Source organism: Ursus arctos, unplaced genomic scaffold (assembly GCF_023065955.2).
Source record: "Ursus arctos isolate Adak ecotype North America unplaced genomic scaffold, UrsArc2.0 scaffold_23, whole genome shotgun sequence".
Classification (NCBI taxonomy): domain Eukaryota; kingdom Metazoa; phylum Chordata; class Mammalia; order Carnivora; family Ursidae; genus Ursus; species Ursus arctos.
In genome coordinates this window covers 28839580-28867292 of record NW_026622908.1, presented here as the reverse complement: position 1 = coordinate 28867292, position 27713 = coordinate 28839580, and the positions used below count along the sequence as shown (strand labels likewise).

Genomic DNA, 27713 nt, shown 5'->3' with positions numbered 1-27713 from the left:
AGGAAAGGAAAGGAAAGAAGGCCTGATTTGTAGTGTTTGCCAGTTTCCATGGTTTAAATAGTCCCAACATGGCCAATTTTAAGCTCCCAAAGTGACGTCACTGAAGATGAAGTTGAGAGGTAATGTTCACAACCATAGCAATTCTTATGAATAAATGAGAACAATGTTAACACAGTCTCACGGGTATGTACGAGCTGATTCCAGCATGCCACTGGGTCACCAACCTTGCATTTTTCAAGTCTTCTGTGGCGGCACTGCTCTCTCTGATTCTCCTAGAAATGTCACAGTGGTTTTGATGTACTATTTTGTTAGAAGAGGCCTGGCAAGGGTTTTCACTTGGTCCTTCCTATCATGCCAGTCCTTACTCCATAGGTCAGGCAGGAGATTTCGCCTATTGTTGAGTATATATGTATTTTCCAGCTCTACATTTAGGACCTTAAGAAACAACCACAGAATGGGTATGAATCTGTTGGACCCACTCTGAAACAATTTGGGCCCAAACTCCATTTATTTTCTGACTTCCATTAATTCTCACTTAACCCATGACCTGGAATTAGCGTTAGCTCAGAGCCAGTAATAAGCCCTGAAAAGTCTGGGATTTCTCCTTTCCCAGTGCACACTCACTCTCTTAAGACCATGGAATAATTTATATTGGCAATATAAATTTGCAATGTTATATGGTACAGAATACAAGGTTTTTCTATTCGCCTGACTTAGGTCGGGGATTTAGTGAAAACCTATAACCTGCTGATGTCCTGAGATTTTGCCTGTCAGAGCTCTAGTTTGTGTGTTTTTTACCTGTACAGATCAAGTAGGATGTTAATGCAATGCTTCATGTGTTTTAGCCCTTGGTACCCATGACTGATTGGCCACCGCCAAAGACCCCAGTGTGTCAGTCTATTCTGACTGTCCCTCTGGCCCTGCTGCCGTCTGTGTCCACTTTGCTTCTGGTCACTAAGTGTCACTTCATAGCCCATGCTGGGATCTCATGATTCCCATTAAAACCCAAGAACACATTTCAGTGGCAGTATCTTCCATCAACAGCCCCAGCACTGTTTCGAATGTTTCTCTCTGTCTGGGTGAAGGGAGAGTCCGGTCCCTCTCAGGGAATATAAAGTGTAGATATGCCAGTCATGGGTTGGTAAACCCCTTTCTTTTTCTTTTTTTTAAAGATATTATTTATTTATTTGACAGAGATAGAGACAGCCAGCAAGAGAGGGAACACAAGCAGGGGGAGTGGGAGAGGAAGAAGCAGGGTCATAGCGGAGGAGCCTGATGTGGGGCTCGATCCCAGAACTCCGGGATCACGCCCTGAGCCGAAGGCAGACGCTTAACCGCTGTGCCACCCAGGCGCCCCGGTAAACCCCTTTCAACATAGCGAGCTCCCTAAGTCATTGGATTTCTCCCACATTATACCTAGGAGTTCTTTGGCATGTCAGCTTCATCCAACTCTTGCTGAAACCAGGCTTCAGTTTGCCAAGTGAAGTAACACTAGAACTTTTATCACATTCTTGAACGAGCACACCAGCCTCAGAATCTCTGGTAAGCACAGCTGTACTGAAAGATTCAGCTGTGTTTGAAACTACATTCATTTCTCCCTACTCTAGAATGGGCGGAACCTATTCTTATGAATATTCCTCAGGTTTTCATTGGTATATAAATGTGCACATTCTGGTGTGTAAGCATCTACTAGACTCACCTTTATAATTGGCTCCTTGAGCACATGGAGATTGTCTTTAGCCATGGCTCTGGGGTGCATGGGAGGCTATCGGGTAAGGGGTAGTCATAGAGTCTTCAAGCAAGGCAGGACCAGTCTCCTTAGGTAGGGTAGGAGGGGTTGTTCCTACTGGTGAGAGAAGCCTGATGGAGTTATGGGGTTCTGGGTCTTCATATTGAACTGGGTTCTCCTAAATATCACCATTCTAAATTTTGAGACCAGAGTCCTCATGGTCTCAAATGGTCTCTTTCCAAATCATCCTTCTAAGCTCCAGGTGTGGTTTTTATCTGTGGCTGGCTGAAGTGCAGTGTGGATGAAGCGTCAGTTTGAGCTCAGAGGGTCTGGGACTTGGTGATTTGGAGCGTGAGAAATGATCTCGAGGTCAGCCCATCTTTCCCAGCGCCTGGACTCCCCCATCAGAGCTGTCATCCCAGCACTGTGATGGGCAGTTTAGCTGTCTGCCTCTCTCATCAGACGTGGAACCATATATCTGTCTTGTTTTTGTTATGTCCCCAGTGCCCAGCAAGGTGCCTGGAATACAGAAATCCTCAGTACTTATTTACTGAATAAATGTACCAATGAAGGAATAAATGAGTGAATGAACGGTTGTCTTCCAGGTTATTGCCCTTAGTACTTGGAGTAGTTTTCATCCATCCATCCATCCATCCATCCATCCATCCATCCATCCATCCATCCATCCACTGCATACTTACTAAGCAGCTACTATATACAAGACACCCTGCCCTTAACTTCCTTGTAATGGCTTGTTTTTCATCAATAATCAATCTGCTTATTGTACACAGAGTAGTCCAGATACTGTCTGTGGTGGGGAGAATGTAATCTGTCCTTGACTTGAAGCAGTGACATTGGAGCCAGGTAGAACTGAGATTGAATCTTTCCTCTGATTCTTGACATTTTGGGAACCTTGGACAATTTAGCTTTTTGAGTAAGAGTTTCTCCTTCCACAATGTGGTTTTAAGAATTTCTAACTTGAAGGATGGTCCTGAGTCAGCCTCAGTGAATGTTGTTGAATGATGAGATCCAATGGGTGAATGGATGGATGGATGAATGGATGGATGGATGGATGGATGGATGAGGGGTTATTGCCCCACTTTGGCTATGTGGCCGGACACAGCCTGGCTCCTCTCCCATAGACAGAGTCCACCTGCTGGCTGAAAACCCAGGATGGGTGCGAGAAAGCCTAAGCCTCCAGCTTTGCTTAACCAAGCAAAAATGGAACAAACTGGGTGGCAAAGCAGAGAGCTGGCAAAACCCTCCCTCAAAGTGGAGACTGAGCCAGTGGCAGGGGCCCTTGGGCAGGTGATCCAAGAGACAGACAACTGCTCCTGTGACTGCTGAATGTCTGACCGCCCCAGCCTCTCCCCTCCCCCCAGGGATGTGGGCAATGCGATGTTGGCATGGTGACCAGTCAGCCTGTCTCCCCCTCCTCTGCATTCTGAGGACAAAGAGGCCCTGAGGAGTAGAATGGGGCCCTTCGGGCTCCACTGGCTCAAGAATGGTAGGGAGTGCGGGGTCCAGAAACTGAGGGGGCCCCTGGCTGCTAAACTCCTGCGGTGGGAACAATGGAGCCGTTGCCCTGGCAACCAGGGGAGGCCTCTCCCTGGGGCTCAAAGCTGAGTCTGGGAAGAGGTGTCCTAAGAAAGGGAGGTTGGGAACAGAGGAGGGGAGTTCCAGTTCTCAGAGTGCATGTGCCCCAAGGCAGGAGCAGGGCCCCCTTCCAGAGCAGATGATCAGAGTGTCTGTGGACCGTTCTCCAGTGCCTCTGAGGGAGACTGGGTGAGAGCAGTCCACTAGCTCGCTGAGTGGAGCCCCTGCTGAGTAGGGGGGGATGCCCCGCCCCCCTCTGATGAGGACTCTTCCCTGGTGCCCACTCCTCCTCCTCTCAGGCCTCTTGAGGGCTGCTTTCAGGGCGGGGGCCCATAGAGTCAGGGCCCAGGGTCAGCGGCACAAGGGGTCCCCCAGCCTTGGGGTTGTCCTGCGAACTGAACTCTGGGATGTTTGAGCATGCTGTGGGTATAGGAGAAGAGTGTGCCGCTGGGGTGGGCGGGGTAGGGCCACAGTCTTGAGTCTGATGGCAGACCCTTGCCCTGAGGGGTCCTGGGGTTTTGTCAAGGAGATAGCTTCTGGAGCAAGACAGTCCTGGCTTCAGCTCCGGCTCCATCACCTGCCAACTTCATGACCCTGAGGAAATGGTTTTGTCCGAGGCTGGGTTTCCCCAGCTGTAAAGCAGGAAGGACACTGGCCTTGGCATGTTGGTACTGAATGGAGGGGACGGCCCCCGTGCTGCACGGTGAGTTAGCTTCCCTTCCCTCCCCTGCCTCACTGCTTGTCTCTCCCTGTAGGCACCTGTGGCTTGGAACCCTGGAGGGGTCGCCTCAGCTCCATCCAAACTATGGAGATACCCCATCGACACAAACACATCCCCATTCTCCCTGAAAGGCTCCCCTGCTCTCATTAGCCTCCTGAGGAGCACGGTCTATGAGGGTCCTGGGCAGGACATGACCCTGTCGTGGTGACCAGAGCTGTCTTTGAGGATGGCTAGTTACAGGTGTCCCTTGCCTTTCTGAATTTTCTCCTTTTCCCCTTTGCTTTTGCCATAAAGAAAACATTAAGGAGAGATGTAACACACCTTATACAAGGTCTGAGCACTCAGAGGCGTGGGAGATGGCCAAACTGGGCCCTGAGTGTGTCCTGGGCCTGCGTCCCATTGCACTTGCCTGAAGAGAAGCAAGGGGCTGAGGGGGAACCTGCCTCAGCTGGTGGCCACCTGAACAAGAGGCCCTGGAGCGGAGGCTTGGCCCTGCACCGCCCTGCTCTGTGCCCCGCTGCAGTCAGCACCCAACACGACCCGGGAGCCTGCGTGGGTGTTGGGGGATGAAGTCGGGAGTCACGATGCCAGCCAGATGCCTTGTTCTTTCAGAACAAATGGGTCCCTCTTGTGGCCATGAGGCCTCATGGCAGCCGTTCCCCACCCCTGTGCCCTCCGCTGCGGCTCAGACAGGTGCCTGAAGGGAGGGGCACCAAGGACTCCGGACCTGGTCTGGCCTGGCTCTGGTGCACCCAAAGTCCAGATCACACCTGGCCTGGCTCCCCGAGTCGAACTGGAGCAGCAAGTCTCTTCCTTGCTCCTTCCCAAGGGAGAACCTGGTGGAGACTGAAACATAGCCCTTCTGGGGGTGCTTACCACACTCAGACCCTGATGGATGGGGTAGGGGAGGGCACTGCTGAGCAGACAAGCTGGCTGCGGGGATCACTCCCACAAAGGTGGTCTCAGATTGAAGAAGATCGGACAGGAGTTCACATACTAATTCTGGGGAGTCTGTTATGTCAAAGTCCTGGGCTGGGCTCGTTGTGGGTGTGTGGGCAGAAATGAAGAAACAAAGAAAAGCGCACTTGTGGCTCTCTAGGGCCCTCACCCTGGTTAGTGTGCTCATGCCAGACAGAAGTTACCTGGGACATGCAGAGCAGCCTCAGGAGGGTCCGTGGGGCCCTCAGACTACATGCAAAACACGGGCTCAGCAGCATTTTCCTGGAGAGGGTCCGGAGGTTTCACCAGCTTCTCAAAGGATTTAGAAGAACCAGAACCTACCATGAAAGTAGATGAGACCAGAACTTTCTCATCCAATGCGTGGTATGGGCCCCTTCAAAATGGTCACCCTGTCAGGAGGTGGACGTGCTCAAAGGATACTGTCTGCTTGCATCTGGGCTTCCCTCCGGTGGTCCTCAGGGGTCACTTTCCAATTATGGAGGGATGTCAGGCTCATTTCTCCCTGACCACATCTGGCTTTTGTCCCCCGAATGACCCAGCTTCATCACCCACCTTAGTCACCAGCTTTGGGTCCAAATGACTGTCAGCCATTTCCAAAAATGCCATCCACCTCAACAAGGCAAAGACTTGCCACCCTTAAGAGTATTCAAGTGAACATGACAGCGTTGCCGCGGGGGTTCCTGAAACTTCCTTCAGAACTCCGAGTGGGCAAAGAGTATGTAAAGGTATATAGTCTTTTGAGGTGACTACTTAGAAGGGTCTGCTAGGTGAGTAAAAACTCACTGATGTAACTCTGTAATGATGAACTGTAAGCATAACAGATAAACTAGCAAGACCCAAAAGGTGAGATAAGGGGTCAAGAAATGTGGAGAGGCAGTCAGAGAATGCAAGAGTTGTGGTGGCCAAGAATGTGCCATCATTCATACGGCATTCAAGAGGGATTTCTCGACGTCTACTCTGGACCCTCGGTGAATACAACAGGAGCTCTCAGTGGTTAAAGGAGAGAGACCCTGCTTGTGTCATGTGTACTAATATCCATCGTCCAGGGATGCAAAGGCCCTTTACTAGAGATTTCAGTACAGTTTCTCTTCTGTAGCTATCTGGAAGGACCGGCACTGCTCATAAAGGAAATTCACTCACCATGTAATAAATATTACTGAGCACCTACCATTGACCATGTTCAAAGTGCTATGGCAAGTAAAATCTCCTAAGAAGACTGAAGTCTAGTAGAGGAGATAAGTATAAATACGCAGAAGGGAGAATGTGATCAAAGTGTCATAGGAAAAATCAGACAAGGGGCTGGGGAAGGCAAAACTTGGAAGAAGGCTATGGTCAATGACCTTAATGGTTTCGGGTCCTCATTCCTCCCTGTGTCTGTGCCCATTGCCATGGGACTTTGCAGCACTTTCTCACTGTAATTCCTGTCTCAGGACAATGGATATTAGCACAGGTGACACAAGCAGGGTATTTAAAAGTGCTCACGTGATTGGGCTTGTTCTCTAGGGCTTCTGCCATGGCCGCAAGAAGAATATTCTGGGCTAGCTCCCGGGTCCCAGAAGAGACTCTGGAAGTAGGAAAGGCAAGCAGAACCCATGTTCCAAGAACAGGGGAGGGGATGAGGAGCCTCAGAGTGCCCTGATCCAGTTCATGGGTCAATGGTGGTGGTCACCTCGTTTGGATGACATTCCCTAACGCCAGGCACTGAATTTGTAACTGCATTCCATTTTAATGCATAAATGCAAATGTCGGTAGGCAGAATGGTTAGAGGCTTCATACCGGCCACTGCAGGTCTGTGAACTCCCTTCACCTCCCTTCTGCCTCTTCATCCTCTGCAGCCAGCAGCGGGAGCTCCCTGGATCGTGAACATCTCTGCACCTGGCATGCCATGTGGTCTGCCTCTTGGTTACCAAGTGCGGTCCTCAGAAGCTGGTGTCCAGCTGCCACCTGCAGGATTTGGAGAGTAATGGGGAGAAGTTGGCCTGGTCCTTTATCCCTGGGGCCCCTGGTCCTCACTAGCTTTACCCTGAGACACCTGACTAGGGAGAGAACGGCTGCTGAGAATGACTCTGGACACATTCTCACAACTCTTGGGAGATGCCTTAGTGAAGAAGTCCCAGGCTCTCATCTGCCATTTTATGAAGGCAACACATGGTAAGGGGCTGGCTGGGCCTTACTTTCAAAAGGGGTCTGGGCTTGTTTCCAAATGATGAGGTACCTCCCCAAAGGAGCAGGACATTTTCAGAGTAGCTGGGCTTTCTGTAATAGGCCCCTGCAGAGATTTTGGGGTTGAAGGAGATGGCCTCCCTCTGGAGGAAGTAAACTCCAGACAAAATGGGAGTCTGCTCTGAAGCCAGGGGGTCTGAATGCCTTTTTTTCCATTTGAGCCCTTATGAAGACTGTAATTCATGTTTATCTGTAGCAATGCTTCTCACACAAGGGCTCATGTTCTCAGGGGGAGGTTCCAGACTTCTTGGGGGAAAGGTCATATATGGTATAGAATTGGTTTCTCCAAACTTCCATTCATGAAAGCACATGGAGCACAAACACGGGAATCCCCTACCCTCAACTTCATCACACACAATGGCTATATGTAGTATTTTAAATATTGAACTAATGCAAAGTCAAGAAAGCTAAATCACCACGTGTCAGCACCACTGCAACAACCCACAAGGCCTGAAAAATCACGACAGGCTTAGGTCTTAGGCTCCATATAGGACCAGGAATTACGACTCATGGACAACTAAGATTTGCAACTGGGCTGTGTAAGGACAGCAGACCTACCTGTCTGCTAGGTAAAATATGAGAACCCTGAGCCTCCTACCTGTGGGAAGGTGGGGCCCTAATTCATTCTCCATACAGTGTGGAAACCCCATAGAAATGGACATGAAAATGTGTGCAACCTTGTAGAGATCCCAGGAGAGACCACCTCGAAAACTTCCTTTATAGGGAGGTATCCTCAACCCCAGGTGCTTGTGGGGTTACCTCAGATGTTAACGCCTGCTGAATAAGGACAAAAAACATAAAATATATCAGGAAATCCAGCACCACTCATTAGTGAATTAACTCAACAGTTTTCTCTGGATACCTTTCGTGTAACAGGGATTAGAGATACATCAGGGTACAAAACAGTTAAAAACTTACTACACTGTATGTTAACTCACTTGAATTTAAGTTAAAAAAAAAACATAAAAACTTTGCAGTTAGAGCTTACATTTAGGTTGGGTGTGACAGACAATAAATATGTATAGTAGACTCAATAATGATTCAAGTTATGGAGAGAAGTAAAGCAGGAAAGGGGATTAGGGCATAGTGGAGGCAGATGCCACAATTTAAAATACCATGATCAGGGAAGGCCCACAGTGGTGTTGAGATGCGTCAAGTGGGTTTTGGGGAAAAAGCAAATGCAGATGCCCTGAGTCAGAAGCATGCTAGAAATTTCAAAACATAGTCAGGGGGCCAGTGTGGCTGAAGAGGAGTGAGTAAGAGGGAGAATAACAGATGACACCAGAGAGGTGAGCCAGATTAGGTTTTTTAGATAAGGCTTTACATCATTGCAACTCACTGGTTTTATGCGGACAGATGACACAATCTGCCTTATGTTTTAACAAGAGTTAGGATTACTTTAGGATTTTTTGACCCAATTAAATGGAAGCAGGGAACTCAGATGGGAAGACCAAAGTTAGACAAGAATCCTTGGGAAGGGTAAAGAATTGTTTTGGACCATGTGAAGATATGGGTAGACAGATAATGAATTTAGGGCTAAAAGAGGCTATCTATGCTGGAGGTATGAATTTGGAGGTCACAAGCATGGAGATAGGATCACAAACCACATAACCAGATGAGATCAGTAAGGATGTGAGAGAATACAGAGAAGAGCAGAAATTTAAAGACAGAACCAGGGTGGGGTCAATAGTCCACATGCCCAAGTAGAATTCATTCCTAACGAACAAGAAATAATAGAGTGATTTGAAAAGTAAGAATGTTGAAGATGTTCAAGTTGTTAAAAGACTAGCATCCACAAAACAAGGAGAGATCATGAAACATGAGCAGATATGAAAAACAAGAACCACACAGAAATCCTACAAATGAAAAATATCATTACTGCAACAAAAATCTCAATGGCAAAGCAGACGACTAGACACAGCTGAAGAGTCAGTGAATTGGAAGACAGAATGGAAGAAATCCACCAAAGTGAAAAACAGATAAAAAAATTTCTTCAGGTGGCATTTCTATTAAATGCTCTCAGAGGCAAGCTCCTTACTTTCCAGGCTATTTCATGGAAGCAAACTTTTGAATCAGGGTCCAGAAATGGAACAAAACTCTTAACACAGAGGAAAAAGTAATTTATTTCTAGAATTGGGAAGATGTGATGGCAGGACTGAAGACCTCTGCTAACAAGAGTTAACATTCGCTGTCTGTGTAGTGTGTGCCTGGGGACTCCCACCAAGGCTCTGATTACCTGGATGAATTTCAGGATCAGCGCTCACCTGAGGGGATGTGACTTTGTGACTTAGACAATTCTTCCTTTCTGGGAAGGACAGTTATATACCCAACTCTGAACACTTGCTGATTGTGCATCTCTCCCGGTCAAATGTATCATGCTAATAAATTCATCAACCATAAAACCCAGTGATGGATTGTTTCTCCCCTCACCTTGCTGGTTGTGGAAAGAGAGGGAGAGAGAGAGAGGGAGGGAGAGAAAGAGAAAAGAAAGAAAGAAAAAAGAAAGAAAGAAAGAAAGAAAGAAAGAAAGAAAGAAAGAAAGAAAGAAAGAAAGAAAGAAAGAAAGAGAAAGAAAGAAAGAAAGAAAGAAAGAAAGAAAGAAAGAAAGAAAGGAAAAGAAAAGAAAGAAAGAAAAAGAAACGAACGACCCAGGACATGACAGGATCAGATCTAATTATCGTTGGCTTCTGAGCTGTCCACATTAGCCTGGTTTTAAAGAAAAAAACACACTCCAGATCTATTTTGCTCATAAACAACTTTTATTTTTGTTCTCAGTATGTGCCCTTGAAGATTCCAAAATGTCTGGAGCTTCTGATTCTCCTGGGACCAGAGGTAAAAGCATTGTACAGAAACACTCAACCTTGGCGCATCGCTCTCTCCCGAGGAGCTAAGTTTGAAGGCCTCAGAGAGAGGGAGCTGACACTCACACCTTATTCCAAGATGGGTAACACGGTGAACAAAGAATTAGTAAAACACAGACTCAGTCTGTCGAGGGCTTCAAATATACATATTCTATATATATAAACCTGTTATATAGGATTTCAACTTATCGGTTTCCTTGTGATTTGTAATTAAAGTACAAATGATATAGATGTTGTACACTGCTGATTTCCCCTTCTCAGCCCCCCTCCCTCCCCAACATAAATAACATTACAAAGGTCAGGTGATCCTAAGAGTTTTTGTTGTTGTCAATATTTCGTTTTAAAAATCATTTCCCCTTCCTCCCCGGCAAACTACCTCTGACGGTTTGTGACATAGCAGCATGGAACGGACACGACGGGGGACGGCATGGATCTAATGGCGAGAGCGCACAACGTTGCTTCTCACTGGCACCGGGTGGGCTTCTGCATTTCCACTGACAACAGAGGCTACGACAGGAAGCAGAGAATGTGCAACGCGGTTTCGTCCTCCGCCCACGAGGAGGAGGAGGCCGGCTGGACCACTGAGAAAAGCCCTAAAGGCATTGAGGTTTTGGAGACAGAGCACAGCTCCAGAAACGTCTTGGCTCAGTATTTACACGGTATCTTTCCGCTGCATTTTCCTTTTGAGAAATTTGTGTTTCTGAGGTTGGCTGGGGGAAAGAGGGAACTTAAAAACAAAGACAAAATGATTCCCACGTATGTAAAAGTCCTGTTGTAAGTCTTAGTTATTTTCACACACATCATTAAAAGTAGATACTGACAATGATTGGTTTCGTATTTTTTTTTTTTTTTTTTTTAAGAGCATGAGAAGAGAGAGAGATGAGAGAGAGAGGAGGGTGCACTAAGGAGAGCGCCGTCCCTTCTTCAGCATTAAGTGACACTGGATGGTCTGGATTCGGTTCTTGGCCGGAACGAACTCAGGCTGCAGCTTCAGTGTCGATTCATACCACACCAGGGCTTTCTCAAACTCCTCCTGTGAGGGGCACAGGGACAGATGTGAGAGGGATACCGCCACCTGGCTGAATGTGTACCGTGACTTCTTTTTCCTTGAGAAACACCTCTGTGCTAGTAGCAATCCTGGGGGGTTTTCTCAACGGATCTACGTCTCTGAGGAAAACTCTGGGGTCTGGAAGGTGACACCACGCCCAAGGTACAGTATCACGAAGAAAACGAAGGCAGAGCCCAAGAGCCAAAGGGAAAGGGGAGATCGATTTTACAAAGGTCTGAGCCAAAAGTGGGAGTAATCCTGGAGGTGACGGTGAGGACCAACATGGCTGAGTATTGACCGTGTGCCAGGCACTGTGCTGGGTGCTTTATGAAAACCCTCCACTGAATCCTCACAGAAACCTCTAGAACTGTGCCTGGCAAATGCTCCTTATGCATCTGCCTGAATTTTCTACTACAGCTAGAAAGATGGAAGTCAAATATCTCAAAGTCAGGTGCTGTACATTTTGGAACAGTTTTTTTTCTCCCTCACATTTAAAAATACGAACATCATTTGAAAATGATCACTGTCATATTTGAAGGCATTCACCTTTCACTTAGACCAATACTCTCAAAGAAGAGCCCAAACCAAATGGTTAAATGACTCCTTCTAGGCAAGTGAGACGCAGAATTCCTCATTCATAGTAGCAAATTTCACATTTACTGGGGACAAAAATAGATTCTTCGATTTTAAGAAACAGAGAAAGAAATTTGCACATTCAGCAATACGTACCCGGCCAAATTACACTCGCTGCCTTTCAAGTCAAGGATGACACATAAAACTTACAGCTTCAAGCTGCTCCTTCTATTAACCTTTATTGAGAGTACCTTGGGAATCGCCCCATGTGGGACACCAAGCTTTAGATGAAAATGCATAGCATGATTCTCATGTTAAATTCAGCTATGACAGCTTCCAGGGCACCCCTGGGATTTTAAGTTCTGAAATCAGTCCTTGTTTCTGACCAGAATGAGGGTTCTGGATGATGGCTTTGCCGTTTGCTCTGGAAATGGTATCCCATGAAGCCAGTGGCATGCCACCATTCATGAAACACATGACGAGCACCTCGTACGTGCCAAACACTGTGAAGTGCTAGGGGCAGAAAGGTGAAGAAGAGTCTCTTCCCAAAGGAGTGCATCGTCTGGAGGGAGAGACAGACACTTAAAAAGTAAATGAATAAACCAAGGTGAAAATACGGCAAGAATGACATGCACAGGGCCTCATAAGCGCAGTGATATAAGTACCTGGCCCCACCTGAAAGCAAGAGCGCACGGGTGTTTCTGTCCACGGGGAGTGTTAGGTAAATCTGACTCTACCGTGAGTGTGAAACTCACCGGGAGGAGCTACACAGTTGCAAATACTTAGATGAATTTCATGTACTATTTTTTTTTTTAATTCACAAACTCCTTAGCCATAAAAAATACCTTTGTTGGAGCTAGCAATCAGAGACAAAAAATGTACAGGAAACTGGAGGGCACGGACACCATCAAGGGAGTTCTGAAAGCAAAGGTGGGGGGGGGAGAGACAGTGGCAGAGGTGGTATGCTCTGCCCCCGCCAGTGACCTCACCATCGCCACGTAGACGTTGCCCAGGGTGAAGTGGTTCACGGCAAAGTGTGGCGCGATCTCTACTGCCATGGTGGCTACTATGACGGCGTCGTTCCAGAGCTTGGCGTTGTGCAAGATGTTAGCCAGGCTGATCAGGGGCACGTCCTGGGAAAGCAAGAATGGTGAGAAGGAAAGGGTACTGATGTGCGAGCCTTCATTCCTGGTGGTTCTGACCATAAATAATGCAGTAAGTTTTTCCTGCATGACCGAGTAATGCAACTGAACCTGCGAGTCTTCTGGTTGCTACTGGTCTGTGACAGATGAGGAGACTGCATGAGGACACAAACCAATGCATTACTCCTTTCATTAGGAAAGTCTGGCCTCAAACACAAAGTGGAAGAGTCAGGTGAGTAAACAATCTGCTTGGTGAAGTTGCTGGTTTACATGCTGGGGCAGGCTTCTGTCTCATTGCAGACTGGTAATAAACAATTCACAGCCTGACGCCTGTCCTCAGATGACACTTGTGAGTCCTGCTGTGGGAGAGCCGAAGTGTCTTCTGCAAGGTCCACGGCATCACCTGCTTGAACCAGGGCCGGCAAACTCTGGCCTACAGGCCGAAGCTATGCCTGCTGCCTATATTTGTAGTGTTTTACTGGAATGTAACCATTTCTGTTCCTTTACGTATTTCTGTGGCTATTTCATGGCGGAACCAAGTGGCTCCAACAAGGCTGTCTGGCCCGCAGAGCCGAAATTTTTTTCTGACCCCTGACCTAGAGTGCTGGCTGGCCCTTGTCTATGGCTAGCAGTACAGAGCACAGAATGATGGGCTGAACAAGTAGCAACACTGTTATTAGCACAAATACTGAGTCCTTTAAGCTTGTTACTCAAGCAAGCACCACCTGCACCACACCGTACCGGGTTCCACAGGAGATACAGAAGACCTAGGGGAAAAGGACCCACCTTCGTCCTTACTGGACACTCATGGAGTGAGGTCATTATGTGAGGTCACAAAGCTAGCAAGAGGCACAGCTCCTGTCACCATTCCATATGCTGCCCTTATGAACAAAGAAGACATGAGCCGTGTCTTCGGGAGGTCTGAGATGTGGAGGCGAACGCAGAACTCAGCACGTGTGGATACAACTGTGCTGTTAAAAAGCTGAACGTTCTCAGTCATCTCAGCAGTAAGTGGCATTTTTGGAAAGACTGATGTGACATCACACTGATGTGATGTGCTTTTTGTTTTTGTGGAAAAGGTGAAGTCTGAAGGAGACCAGGAACTGGCCGATATGTAAGAAGAGATGGAAACTGCTTTGGTTTTGGTGTCTGGAAACAAGCTTAATTCAGTAGTATACATAAAACAAGTATCACAGGCCTCCAGGTCCCCTGGGGGTAAGCTAATCCCAGAAGGACTTGAGGGGTGACAGCTTGCCTAGGCCAGTGCATTTGTTGTACGCTGGGTGGCTCTGCAAACAGTAGAAGGGACATTAAATGATGGACTCTTGAAGACCTTCCCCCGTGTTCCCACTTGCGGAGGCAGGGAAGGCATGGTAGTGGGTCTCACTCCCAGGCTTGCAGCAGTATAAGTGGGGTTGAAGGTTCTGCCAGCCTATGCTAGCCTTTTGCCACTTTCTTACTGGCCGAGCGTGAGGAAAGATAGTTGAAACCTCAGAATAAACAGTGGAAAGGACCAAGAGACAGAAATTCGCACTTCAGAGCTGCACTCACCTTCATCTGGTGTGGAGCATAGTGGAGGGCCTGGCGGAGGCAGTCGATCGCCTTCTTTCCTTGGCCTTTCACTCTCCAGTAGAGGGCTGCCATGCTGGAAAGGACCCAGGATGTCTGGTTCTACAAAGGAATGATCAGTTGAAGCTGGTGTCTCTTAAATATATATATTAGAGAGATTAGTCCCATGTCTGTGATATGAATTACAGATACATTCCCTCAGTCTTCTGATGTCTACCCTTGGGCCTCTGGTTTTTTGATGTGATGTAGGCTTTGATTTCTACATACTTCAGTTTATTACTTTAGATGGCTTCTGGATTTTTCAGTTGTAGCTGACAAGGTCTTGCTTACTTCAAGGTTATCAAGAAATTTTACCACATTTCCCCCCCAGAACTGTAAAGTTTCATTTTTCACATTTAAATCTTTGATCCATTGAAATTTAACTTGGTGTAAAAGGTATGGCTCCAACTTAGATCGTTACTAAGTTGTCCCAATAAGATTTAACAAATTATTCATCTCTCTTCCCTCAGTGAGATGCTAACCTTTACCATATACAAAATTTCAGCACTTAATTTAGGTCTAATCTTGGATTTTCCTGTCTACTTCATTTGCCCCTTTTGATGCACGGTCTCTAACTCCCAGCCATCACAGATGAAGCAATCAGAAAACTTACCCTGCTTCCTGCTTTCTACCTTTTTTCTTTCTTCCAATCTAATTTTTTGGTAATTTCATTACTCTTCATCGTCAGGGCGTATAGTATTCGTATTCTGCTCTATCGCCCTATCCCCCATATTTGTTTTCCTATTGGTTTTGCAGCTAAATATATTCATTGATCACTGACATTACTTTCGTGTGGTTTCCCCAATCATCTGGTGGTTGGCTGAGGTTCAGCCCACTACTGTCAGTGGGAACAATATTCTTGGACACTGTTGTTACGGGCTGAACTGTGCTCCTCCAAGACACATATGTTGAAATCTCAGCCCCTCATACCTCAGAATGTAACTGTATTTGGAGATAAGGTCTTTAAGGAGGTAATTAAATTAAAATGAGGCCGTCAGTGTGAGGCCTTAATGCAATACGACTGGTTTATATGAAGGATTTATAGAAGAGGAAGCGATACTTCAGGGTCCTGTGTGCAGAGGGACGACCCTGTGAGAGGCAGCAAGAAGCTAGCCATTGGCAGCCAAGGACGGAGGCCCCAGAGGAAACCCACCCTGTCGGCACCTGGATCCCAGACGTGTGGCCTCCAGAAATGTGAGAAAACAAATTTCTACCGCTTAAGGTACCCAGTCTGTGGTGCTTTGTTATGGTAGCCCTAGCAAACGAATACGATCATACATGTTCAAAACTTTCTGTCTGCAGCCCTCATACCTGAAGGACAGCTGGCTGGCTGTAAAACCATGGCTCATTCTTTCTTTCCTTGAATAACATGTTGGCACTGTTCCATTGCCTGCTGGCACGGATGGCTGCTACAGAGAAATCTGAGGCTGCCTGATTTATTCCCCTTTCTTAGTGACTTGGTCCTATTGATCGGCTTCTCAGAAGGAGTCTTTTTTTAAAACTCAAATGATCTTTCATTAATGCCAATATTTCACACATACAAAAGAGCATGTTTATATAATCATATATATACATAAGTGATTATATAAAAATATACACTTACGTGATAAAACATAAAATAACGAATCTCCCAGAAGCTGCCAGCCTAGTGAAGAATGAACTTGCAGCCAGCCACCTATGTGTCTAGCCTCTTGCCTTTTCTCCAGAGGCACACACTATCCTAAATGCTACGTTCGTTATTCCATTGCTTTTTTATACACTGTTCCATCTCTCTCTCTCTCACACACACACCCGTATATTTGCTTCAACAATATAATCCGCAGTGTACTTCTTCCTGTGCATTATAAAAGTGCTCTAATACTGTACAGAGACTTCCGGGCCCTGAAATTTTTACTCAACACTCTATTTCTAAAATTCATCCATGTTGTGTGTAGCTTTGACTTATTCAATTTCCTTGCTGCATAATTAAATGTCCATTAAATGAATATATTATATTTATCCATTTTCTGTAGATGGGGGCTCTGAGTTATTTCCTGTTTTTAAGTTTTCTGTTGCAAATAAATGTGCAGTTTCTCTAGTCTAGAGTAGATACCTAGGGGTAGGACCGCTGGTTCACAAGATATGCACATGTTCAACACAACAAGAGAATGCTAACTTGTTCCCTACAGGTGCTGTAACAATCTACAATCCCACCAGCAATGTTTAGACATGCTTCTTGCTTTGTAGCCTTTCTAATTCTCGGTGTCGTCAGTGGGGGTAAAACAGCATCTTACTGTGGTCTTGGTTTGCATTTCCTGATCATTAGTGAGACCGAAACTGTTTCTTGAATTTATCAGCCACACACATCTTCTTTCAGTGAAATGTCTGTTAATATCTTTTATGTATCGTTCTACTATTTATCTTTCTCATCGATTTGTTTATATGTTCTGCCTATCAGTCCTTGTAGGTTGAATGGGTTTTACACATACTTTCTCTCACCCCGGCTTCTCTCTCTTTCATTTAAAAAATGTCTTTAATTTAAAAAATTTAAACTTTAATGCAGTTGAACTTACTCACATTTTCTCTTCTGGTTAGTGCTTTAGTATCTTAAGAAATCATTTTCTATTCAAAGGCCAGAAAGATCATCTCCCACATTTCATTCTAATTTTTAAGGCTTTGTCTTTGATACTCGAGTCCTTAATTCACATGGAATTCCTTTTTTGTGTAAGCTGTGAGGTGAGGATGAATGAGCTTCCTGCAAAATCCCTTCTCTCTCTGTTGATCATCCACAGTCCAATGTATGTCAGAGTCGGCTTCAGAACTTTATTATTATTATTATATTTTTAATTATATTATGTTAGTCACCATGCAGTACATCATTAGTTTTTGATGTAGTGTTTCATGATTCGGGCTTTCTATGTAGTCCCCCCTTGTCATTATTTCTGTTTATCCTTGAGCAAATGGCATTATGGCTTGTTTTATAATTTTTCATAAAAGTAAGGCAATTTTCACAACCTTATTTTTTTCAAGAGTGTCATGTCCATTCCTTACCCTTCCATATAAAGGTCTGCTTTTCAAATACCATAAAAAAAGCTTGTTGGCATTTTGATTATGGTAGCATTGACTCTATAAATCAAATTCGGGAAAACTGACGTGTTTATGATGTGTGTTGTCTTATCCATGAACATTATATATCTCTGTTTATTTAGGTCTTTTAAAATGCCTTTCAATAAAGTTGTATCTTTGTGCAGACAGGGCTTACAAATTTTTTGTTAGATTTATTATTGGGGGCTTCATATTTTTGTAGTGATGGAAATACATTTTGAAAATTATGTTTTCTAATACTTTTTGCTACTGCATAGAGATTATTTTTATTGACGTCACAGGCAGCCATCTTGATAAAAATATTATTTCTAAAAATTTATAGATTCTTTTGGGTTTGCTATGTAGATAATCACATCATTTCTGAATAATACTTTGGTTTTTTTCTTCCTAATACTTACGCCATTAACTTCTTTTTTTTTTTGGTTTACTGTACGTGCTAGGACTTTTGGTACAAATTTGGAAAAAAGTGGTGATAGTGGGCATTCTCTTTCCTGACTTCAAAGAATTATTTTAAATATTCCCCATTTAGAATCATCTTTGCTGTAGTATTTTGTTGATTCTTCTCATCAGATTAAGGAAGTCCTTGTCTAGTCTTAATTTGCATTAGATTCACATCATGAATAGTATTGCATTTTATCAAATGCAATCTACTGAAATAATTTCATAATTTTAATCCTTTAATTTGGTTGATGAAATACAGAGTTTTCCTAAAGTTAGACCATTTTTGTATTTCTGGGATAAACCCAACTCGATCAAGGTGCATCTTGTAAAAGAAAAATAAATGCTGCTAGATTTAGTCTGTTAAAATTTGGTACATGGTTTTGATACCTATTGTTTGTAAAGTGAGCTTAGAGTATAATTTTTCTTTCTTATAATATCTTTGTCTAGTTTTGTTTTCAAGGCTACACTAGTCTTGTCTCAAGTAATTAACTGGGAAGTTGTTCCCTTTTCCGCTGTCCAGAAGAGTCTGTTTATATTGAGATGGTATATTTCTTAAAATTTTGGTAGGATTCACATGTAAAATCAACAGGCCTTGTATTCTTTGCGAGAAGATATTTTTTAACCTACTGCTTCAATTTATTTGAGTTATAATATCCAAATCAATTTGCGTAATTATATTTTTCTAGAAATCTGTCTTCTTTACAACTGTTTTCAAATTTATTGGCATAAAATTGTTAATTGTATCATTTTCTTATCTTTTTAGCTGTAGTTTTGCTTCCCTTTTCCTTCAATATTGGTTATTTGTGCTTCATTTTTTCTAGATTAATTTTGCCTGACTAGTGCCTCAAAGAAACAACTTTTGGATTGTGGATCACCATTCAATCTTTGGTTTCTATTTCACTGATTTCTGTACCTAATAATAGAACTTAAAAATGCAAAAATCAAAAACTGATAGAAAATAAAATATATACAAATTCAGAATTATAGCTGTAGATTTCAACATACTTCTCAATAACAGATAGAAGAAATATACAAAAAAAATCAGTAAAGATAAAGAAGACACGAACAATATTATCAAACAACTTGACCTAAATGACATTTCTAGAATACTCTAACAGTAGTAGTATTCTTTTCTGATGTACATGGAACATTTACCAAGGCAGATCATATTCTAGGGTCATAAAACAAGTCTGAATAAGTTTAAAAGAATTTAAGTCACATAAACTATGCTCATTTACTGCAATGAAATTAAATTAGAAATTAATTAAAGAGATCTGGAAAATGCCCAATAGTTGGAAACCCAAATAACATACTTCTAAATAACAGATCAAAGGAGAAATTAGGAGGAAAATCATAAACTATTTTAAAATGAATGAAAATACAATAAAATTTGTGATACGCAGCTAAAACAGAATTTAGAGGGTAACTTTCAGCACTAAACACCTACCTTAGAAAAGCAAGGGATCAAATCAGTAACCTAAGCCTCCACATAAAGAAACTAAAAAAACCCCAGCAAATTAAATCCTAAGAAGCAGAAGATGGGAAATAGTAAAGATAAGAGCAGACGTCAGTTAAAGAGAAAATAAAAACAACAGGGAAATATCAATGGATCCAAAACCTTGTTTCTTGGTTCTTTGAGAAGACCAATAAAATGGATAAATTTCTAGTCAGTCTGATCAGGAAAAAAAAGAGAAAAGATACAAAGTACCAACATCAGAATTACGAGAGTGCATGTTACTACAGATCCTACAGATGTTAACAGAATGAGAAAAAAATATATTATGAACAATCCTATGCTAATAAACAACTCAGATGAAGTGGACAAATTTCTTTAAAGACACAACTAACAAAACTGACTCAAGAAGAGAGATAATTTGAATACTTTTTATTAAAGAAATTGAATTTTTTAGAAATTTCTCACAACAATCCTGGCCCAGATGGCTTCACTGCTGAATTCTATCAAATATTTAAGGAAGAAATAATACCACTTCTCTATAAAGTCTTTTGGAAAAATAAGGTGGAGGGAACACTTATTAATTCATTATACTCATTATAACTCATTATACAAAGTATTAACCTAATAACAAAACCAAACAAAGTATTATAAGCAAAGGAAACCAGAGAATAACACACTTCATGATATAGATTCAGACACTGATTGGCTTATCAACGGTGGGGAAAGGTATTTATGTTGTTATTTGTTAATTTCTTTCACTAGATCAATCAAAAATTTTTGCTTTACATTTTTGAGATTACTTCATTGGGTATGTATAAGTTTAGAACTAGTATATCTTTCTGGTGAATTAAATCTCTTACCATTAGATAGTCACTTTCTCTGCCCCTAATAATTTTTTTGTTTTGAAATATATTTTTTCAGGTAATTAATAACTATACCTACTTTTTTTTGATTAGCAAGTACCTGGTATATCTTTTCCCATTTTTTTCAACATTTATATTATGTTTCAGGCATGACTCTTTATTAAATCTTTTCAAAATTTCCAATTTGACATTATTGTGACTGCTATATTACAAATCTTTTTTTAAAAGATTTTATTTGAGAGACGAGAGATTGTGTGCAAGCAAGCTCAAGTGGGGGGAGGGGCAGAGGGAGAAGCAGACTCCCTAGTGCTAAGCAGGGAGCCTGACTCAGGGCTCCATCCCAGGACCCTGGGATCAAGACCTGAGCTGAAGGCAGACGCTTAACCAACTGAGTCACCCAGGTGTCCCTTATTACAGATTGTTTTTTAAGACTGTTTACTTCTTGGCTTCTATTTGTTATCATTTTTTGTTGCTGCTGTTCTGATCCTTAAACACTTTTTTCCTCCTTTTTTTTTTTTTTGCCACTTCTTGCATTTATTTTGGTTTTTGTTTTTTTTGTGATCCTCCCCTTCCTTGCTTCATTATTTTATCCTCAAAGGTTTGGGATTTGTGCATTCTTTTTAATGGTTAATCTTAAATCTTTACTCAATATTAACGTAAAGTCCAAGCAATATGTTAAATCATTCCTCCTAAACATTAAGAGGCCTTTTGAACACCTTAACTCAGATTATCCCACCCTTAAATGTATATTGTTTTGTACTGGATTTCGGTTTAGTCATTTCTCTTAAAAATCCCACAAATTAATCGTTTTCTACAGACAATGTTTGCTTGGGTTTGCATGCCTGTATCATTTTATTTGCTTAGCAAATCTTTTGTCTCAGACAATCCTTCTTTGGCTTTCATATAGAGAAGTTCTTTTATTTTTTATTTTTTTAAAGGTTTTACTTATTTGACAGAGAGACACACAGTGAGAGAGGGAACACCAGCAGGGGGAGTGGGAGAAGGGGAAGCAGGCTTCCCGCTGAGCTGGGAGCCCGAGGCGGAGCTCGATCCCAGGACTCTGGGATCATGACCTAAGCCAAAGGCAGACGCTTAATGACTGTGCCACGCAGGCGCCCCGAGAAGTTCTTTTAGGTAAGAATCTTGGTAGTAAACTTTTCCCAGTTATCTTTAAATGTCTTTATTCTCTCCTTGTAAGGTACACAATTCTAGGGAGGCCCGGTATGCTTTCAAAACTATCATCTGGCTTAGATAGTTGCTATGAGAAACAGGCTGTCATTTTTTTTTTTTAAAGATTTTATTTATTCATTTGACAGAGATAGAGACAGCCAGCGAGAGAGGGAACACAAGCAGGGGGACTGGGAGAGGGAGAAGCAGGCTCCCAGCAGAGGAGCCTGATGTGGGGCTTGATCCCAGAACTCCAGGATCACACCCTGAGCCGGAGGCAGACGCTTAATGACTGAGTCACCCAGGCGCCCTCAGGCTGTCATTTTAAGCATCATTCCTCTGTCTGTAATCTGTCCTCTCTTACTCCATAAGGGCAGAGATCTTTGTCTAAACTTTTCTTCACTGATTTATCCCAAGCCTTAAAAAGTATTTGGTACACGGTAGGCCTTTGCTACATATTTGCTGATGAATAAATTCATGCATGCATGTTGTGGTCTTTATTAAGTGGTCAGATGCAAATCCAAAATTCTATAATCTGCTCTGTGGTACTGTGGCTGGAACACTGCAAACCATATTTCTCCCTTGCTAGCAGGCTTCTTATTAGGGTCTGCAAATGCGCACACTAGGAGACTGGAAGGCAAGAGGGAGAAGGGACTTTCTTCTTCCTGTTTGCATGTTGCGCCTGAAAGTGTCATTTGAGCAACAGTACTTTGCACTCCCAGACCCGGCCTCACTGCACCCCTTTAGCAGCCAGGCTATGCTCCCTTTTCAGAAGCTAGAACTCCCACTTGCCAGAACTCCTGCCATGAACACCTAGATTTTGAAAACCCCACTGCCTGCCTGCCCCTCTCATCCCTAGTGGTAGGAGCCAGGCCCAGCAGATGGCATCTCTAGCTTACCGCAGTCAGGTGTTTCCGTGTTTCTTTTTCACCCTCCAACAACGTCATCAATTCTCTACCTTCAATTTGCTTTTCGGAATCACCTAATGTTGTTTCTGTTTTCCCGACAGTACCCGAACTGAAATAGATGCTTTTAGGATACCTCTGTCTTTGCTGTTTTACTATCATGTAGCTAGGCATGGAATTTTTTTTATTTATCCAGCTTGGAAGACAGTGTGCTTCCCGAATGTGTTGATTCACTTATCTTCTTGTCTCTATAATATTTTGGTAATTTTTTACACAGAGCTTGCAATTCACTAGTTATTTAATTATATCTAACTCACCCAATGAGTATTTGACCTAAATAAACAAATATATTTTTAGTTTAAGGTGTCGATTAGTTTAACTTGCTCATTTCCGATATGCTATTTGTTTGCCTGCCTTTGAGATAACATTTTAAAAATATTTTATAATGACAAATATCAAAGATATACAAAAGAAGATAATAGTATAAGAACTTCCATGCACTCATCGCCCAGCTTCAATCCTTATCAATTCATGGCCACTTCTGATTTCCTCTAACCCCTCATCCATATTAATTTGAAGCAAATCCCAGACTTTATATATATAATTTCATCAGTAAGTTTTCCAGTGTGTACTCTAAAAGATAAAAGCTCACGTTTAAAATCTAGGATTAATAAAGCTTGCCTAAATTATTGAAAATTATTTTTTAATATTATCAATAGTCCGGTTTCCCCTGGTTGTCTTAAGCAAGTTCGTTCTGCTTTTATAATTTGAATCATAATCTAAATGAAGTCCATATGCTGACACTGGTTAATGTGTTCCTAACGTCTCTTGATTTCTAGGGTTCATCTTCATCTACTTTTTAACATGTCTGGAGAAGAAATGGGGTTATTTATCCTGTAGTTTTCCACTGACTGGATTCTGCTGATGGCATCCTAAGAGCCACTTAACATGCTCCTTTGTCCACGTATTCCCATGAGTTCCGTCAGACGTTTGACCCACCTCAGATCGGAATTACTGAGGCGGGAGGGTGGCAAAACATTTCACAGGTGGTCACGTGAACGTCCAACGGTAGCCACACACCGTCTGAGGGTATTTGTGAAGTTAGCAACGAGTGATGATCACTGCCATAGATTAGGAGCAGCGAAACTGTAATATTCTAATTTTACCATTTCCAGTTTACTAGTTGGAATATTTCTATAAAGAGACTTTTTCTCATCAATGAATCACTTACCCCAAAGTACGGTTCATTTAGGAAGGAAGGAAACATGCTTGTTATTTTCTTTTCATATAAAAAAAATCCCCAAGTTGTTCCCATGCATCCTCCAAAAGCAAATCCTCACAGTGAATTCGGAAGTTTAAATATTGTTTAATATATGTGATGTGTATCTCCCACTCAGTTGCTTTGTTGAGTTTTGCTGCTCAAAGTGTTCCATCTTTGGCCAATGCGAGCATATTCCAGTTGGCTCCGAGTTCTTCAACCTTGGTTGACTTTGGGAGCTTCTTTGCTTTCCCAGACTTGGCAGAAGCCATTTTGCCAAGATATTCTGCATCCTTTTAGTGGAAAATGGTATCTAAAGATCAATATCTAGGCACAAAGTGTGCTTACCAATACTGGGCTACTCACTGATATTAGTCTTGTCAGCAAATAAAGTTAGGAAATGTGTAAATATATGACAATGTTTTGCTGGTATTTCCAATTCACGACTACAGACGTTTACTTAACATCATCATTCTCACACTTTTACGTCCTTCGCCCATGCCCAAGCTCTAGTTCTCAACATCACCAACAAAACTACTCATTTATTTTGCATTGCATACACTTACACTCTCAGGACAATATCAGTGTTATTAACAACAGTATTACTGAAAACGAATAAGGTTTTGTTTTGTGTTTAGGGTAAATCCCATCAGGAAGGTAGTCAAATAACTGTCTTTTAAAGTCACTTGGAATAGTTCCTCTTGATGTGGTTACACTCACTAACTGAATACGTAGTTGGACTCACTTAACTTCAACTAGGAACTGCCTTATTAAAATTTGTCTTTTAATTATATAAAATATTTGTTTTCAAAGTCAAATAGAAAAGACAATGTAGATTCAAGGAAATCTAGCTTCATGCCTGGTCTTTCCCATCCAATTTCTTTCTTTCCCCTATGGAAAACCACTTAAAAGTCTTTTTAAAAGCTACTCTTCCATTTTAAAATATCTGTTTCTTTCTACATACATCCCCCACCTTGCCATTGTTTAAAAAGCAAAATTTTGTAATCAGAGAGATGATTTTTTCCACTTTTCCTTTTTTTCACTGGCTATCTCCTGGAGATTATTTCATAGAAGTTTACAGAAATTGTCTTCATTCTTTTTGACAGCTGTAAAAGACTCCATTGTGTGGATGTTCACACCCAATAAACACCCACTGAGGACTTTTTTATTTAATCAGTCTCCTGTTGGGCATCTGGGTTGTTTCCAGGCTATTTCAAATGAGGCTATAATCAACAGCCTTATTCACAGGTATTTTTGTATTAATTTTTTGTCCAGTGTATTTTTAAAAAGGATTCCTGAAAGCTGGCTACATGGGTAAATGAATGTATAATTTTGCTAGATATAGTCAATTTTCTCTCCATAAAGGTTATTCCTTTTTGCCTTTCCACCAGCAATGTATGTATGTCAGTGCCAATTTCTCCACAGCCTCAATGAGTCTATCAAACTTCTGGATTTCTGCCAATGTCATTGGCAAGAAATATCTCACTGTAGTTTTGATTTGTTCTTTTTCTAGCTTTTTGAGATAAAAACATAGATAACTGATTTTCGGTCCTTTTAAAAAAATATATAGCCATTTAAGGGCTATAAACTTCCATCAAACACTGCTTTAGCTGCATCCTACAAGTTTTGACATGCTTTATCTTTATTATCATTCATTTCAAAATATTTTCTAATTTTGCTTGGGCTTTCATCACTGACCCATGGGTTACATATAGAGGTGTATTCCTTAATGTCACCAAAATTGCTGAGGATTTTCCATCTGTTCTTTTGCTTCTGATCTTCATTTTTTTAATTTAATTCCACTATGGTCAGATAACATACTCTATAAATTATTTCAATATTTTAAATTTTATGACTCAGCTTACGATCAACATGGTAAATGGTCCACGTGCATTTTAAAAAAATCTATTTTAAGTGGGCTCCATCCTAACGTGGGGCTTGAACTCATAACCCAAGATCAAGAGTTGCATGCTCTACCGACTAAGCCATATGCTTTTTTAAAAATGAGAATTATGGCAGAGTTTAATGCAACGTTATATAAATATGTTAGGTCAAATTTGTTTTTTAGCAAGATGGTCTATATTTTTACTTTTCTTTGTCTGCTTAGTTCTACCACCTACTGGGAGAGGCTGATGTCTATTATGATTGTAGATTCATCTGTTTCTCTGTTTAGATCTGCCAATGTTTAATGCTTGTCTTATATAATTTGAAATTATCTTACTGGTTACACATAGATTTACAATTTTCTATATTCCTGGTGGGCTGACCACTCTATTATTATGAATTGTCTTTTTCTGTAGTAATGCTTCTTCCCTCAAATTCCACATTGTCTGATGTTAGTATAGTTAAACCAGCTTTCTTTTGATTAGTGTTTGTATATCTTTTTTCCATCTGTTTAATTCCAACCATTTAATATCTTATATTAAAGTGTGTTACTTGTGAACAGCACATAATTGGGTTCAGTATTTTAACCCAGTGTGATAATGTTGGTACTCTAATTGGAATACTTAGTCCTTCTGTATTTACTGTCATTACTGACATACTGTGCTTATCTCTATCACTTTACTATTTATATATCATTTTACCCATTCTTATATTTTACATATAACCTGTATTTCTATTTTATATTCCTTTTGTCTTCCTTTCTTGCTTCTTTATTGAATTAATCAAATGTTTTTTATTATTCCATTTTCCCTTAACTATACATTGTTTAACTGTTCTTTTAATGATTAGCCTAGAAACTACAATATGCATCTTTAAATTATTCCAGACTAAAAATAAAAATTATTACTTTAATTTTACTACTTCCCTGATAATGCTAAAACCTAACACCCTGCCCATGTGTATTCATGGGAAAATTAATCTCATGTTAATCTTTTAGCTGTGTTCCCCTGGAAACCTAATAAAGGTTGAATGTCAGCCATGTTACCAGCCAACACAGTTATGGTAAAGATGACCTGACTACACTGAAGGGGACTGAGAGGACTGTGACTGTTCCCAAGTGTGACATTTCTTGTTGGAACTCTTGGACTCTAGGCCCATCGGACTCTTGTAAAATTTATTGGTTTCTATATGGAACTTGCGAGTTCTAAACCAGGGTTGTCCCCACACTCAATTCATGTGGTCTTGATCCCTCATCCCTGAACTGTCACTTGGGGGAAAGGGCAGATAACTGTCCCTGGGACCATTGCCAGACTGCTATGGGAACTCTTGGAAAAACACATGAAAAGCTGCGTGGCTGGCTTACTGGGTTTCCTATTCTATCCTTCTGAGTGAAGGCAAGGTCACAAGTGCCCAACTGAGTTGTGCTAGTACAAAACATTTATCGAGCTGGCCCTAAATCCACTGGCAGTGGATACTGCAGAGTGGTAGCAGCAGCGGAATGGACTTTCATTTCCTTGGTTCGATGTGGCCAATGCACTGTGACATAAAAGAATGCCCGGGGAGATGGAGATGAAACTGCAGTCTCTGTGGGGGGCCAACTTTCTCTGAGTCTGATGGCAAAAGTGAGACATTGTATGACAGAGGATCAATCTTTCGGTTGTGGGACTAGAGGAAAGCTAGAGACAAACTTATGCCGAGAGAAACTGCCCACTCCTCCCCTCCCCCACTGTCCATGAAATGGAACTGACCAGAAGCTCAGCTGTAAGTGGGCTGGCTGGTGAGAATGACATTGCCTTTGGGCAGTTGATGCATTTGGCTTAAACTAGGTACTGATGCCCGGCAGGGGGCAGGGAAGACACTTGAGCTTGACTCCCTGTTTGTGACTGGGGCTGGACTAGACAAGAAGGTGGAGCAGCTGGGTTAGCTCTGACCAAAACTGGGTGGGCCAGAGATCTACTCAGCATGGAGTGGTGCCCACGAGCCCCTAGCTGGGAGAGTGGAGGACAGAAGTGGGAGACCTACTCTGAACCAGCGCCCAGGTCAAAAAGGTCTAGGTGGCAAGTTGGCACACAAACTGGCTGCACTGGCAATGGCCGCAGTGTGGTGCACGTCGGGGGCAGCAGGTTTCTAAGCAGCGCATGTGGGAATGACATCAGTGGCAACCTGGGCAGCGTCCCGAAGGCCTAACCTCACA

At 42.5% G+C, this 27713-nt stretch overlaps 1 protein-coding gene and 1 long non-coding RNA gene across 3 annotated transcripts in view; both read right to left on the bottom strand.

Moving 5' to 3' along the window:
- Positions 1 to 6712: 6712 nt before the first annotated feature.
- LOC130544619 (uncharacterized) lies at positions 6713 to 8074 on the bottom strand. Its single transcript, XR_008961031.1, has 2 exons — positions 7907 to 8074; positions 6713 to 6950 (listed from the first exon to the last, which is right to left on the bottom strand). It is a non-coding gene; the product is annotated as an uncharacterized LOC130544619 (long non-coding RNA).
- Positions 8075 to 9969: 1895 nt separating this feature from the next.
- Positions 9970 to 27713, bottom strand: part of TTC17 (tetratricopeptide repeat domain 17) — a 115377-nt gene continuing 97633 nt past the window's right edge. For both annotated transcript variants that reach the window (XM_026512084.4, XM_026512085.4), the window contains 3 exons: positions 14405 to 14524; positions 12701 to 12844; positions 9970 to 11123 (listed from right to left, as the gene is read on the bottom strand). In XM_026512084.4, the coding sequence (XP_026367869.1) occupies positions 10992 to 11123; positions 12701 to 12844; positions 14405 to 14524 (396 nt within the window). In that variant the 3' untranslated portion in view covers positions 9970 to 10991. The remainder of the gene's footprint in view (positions 11124 to 12700; positions 12845 to 14404; positions 14525 to 27713) is intronic.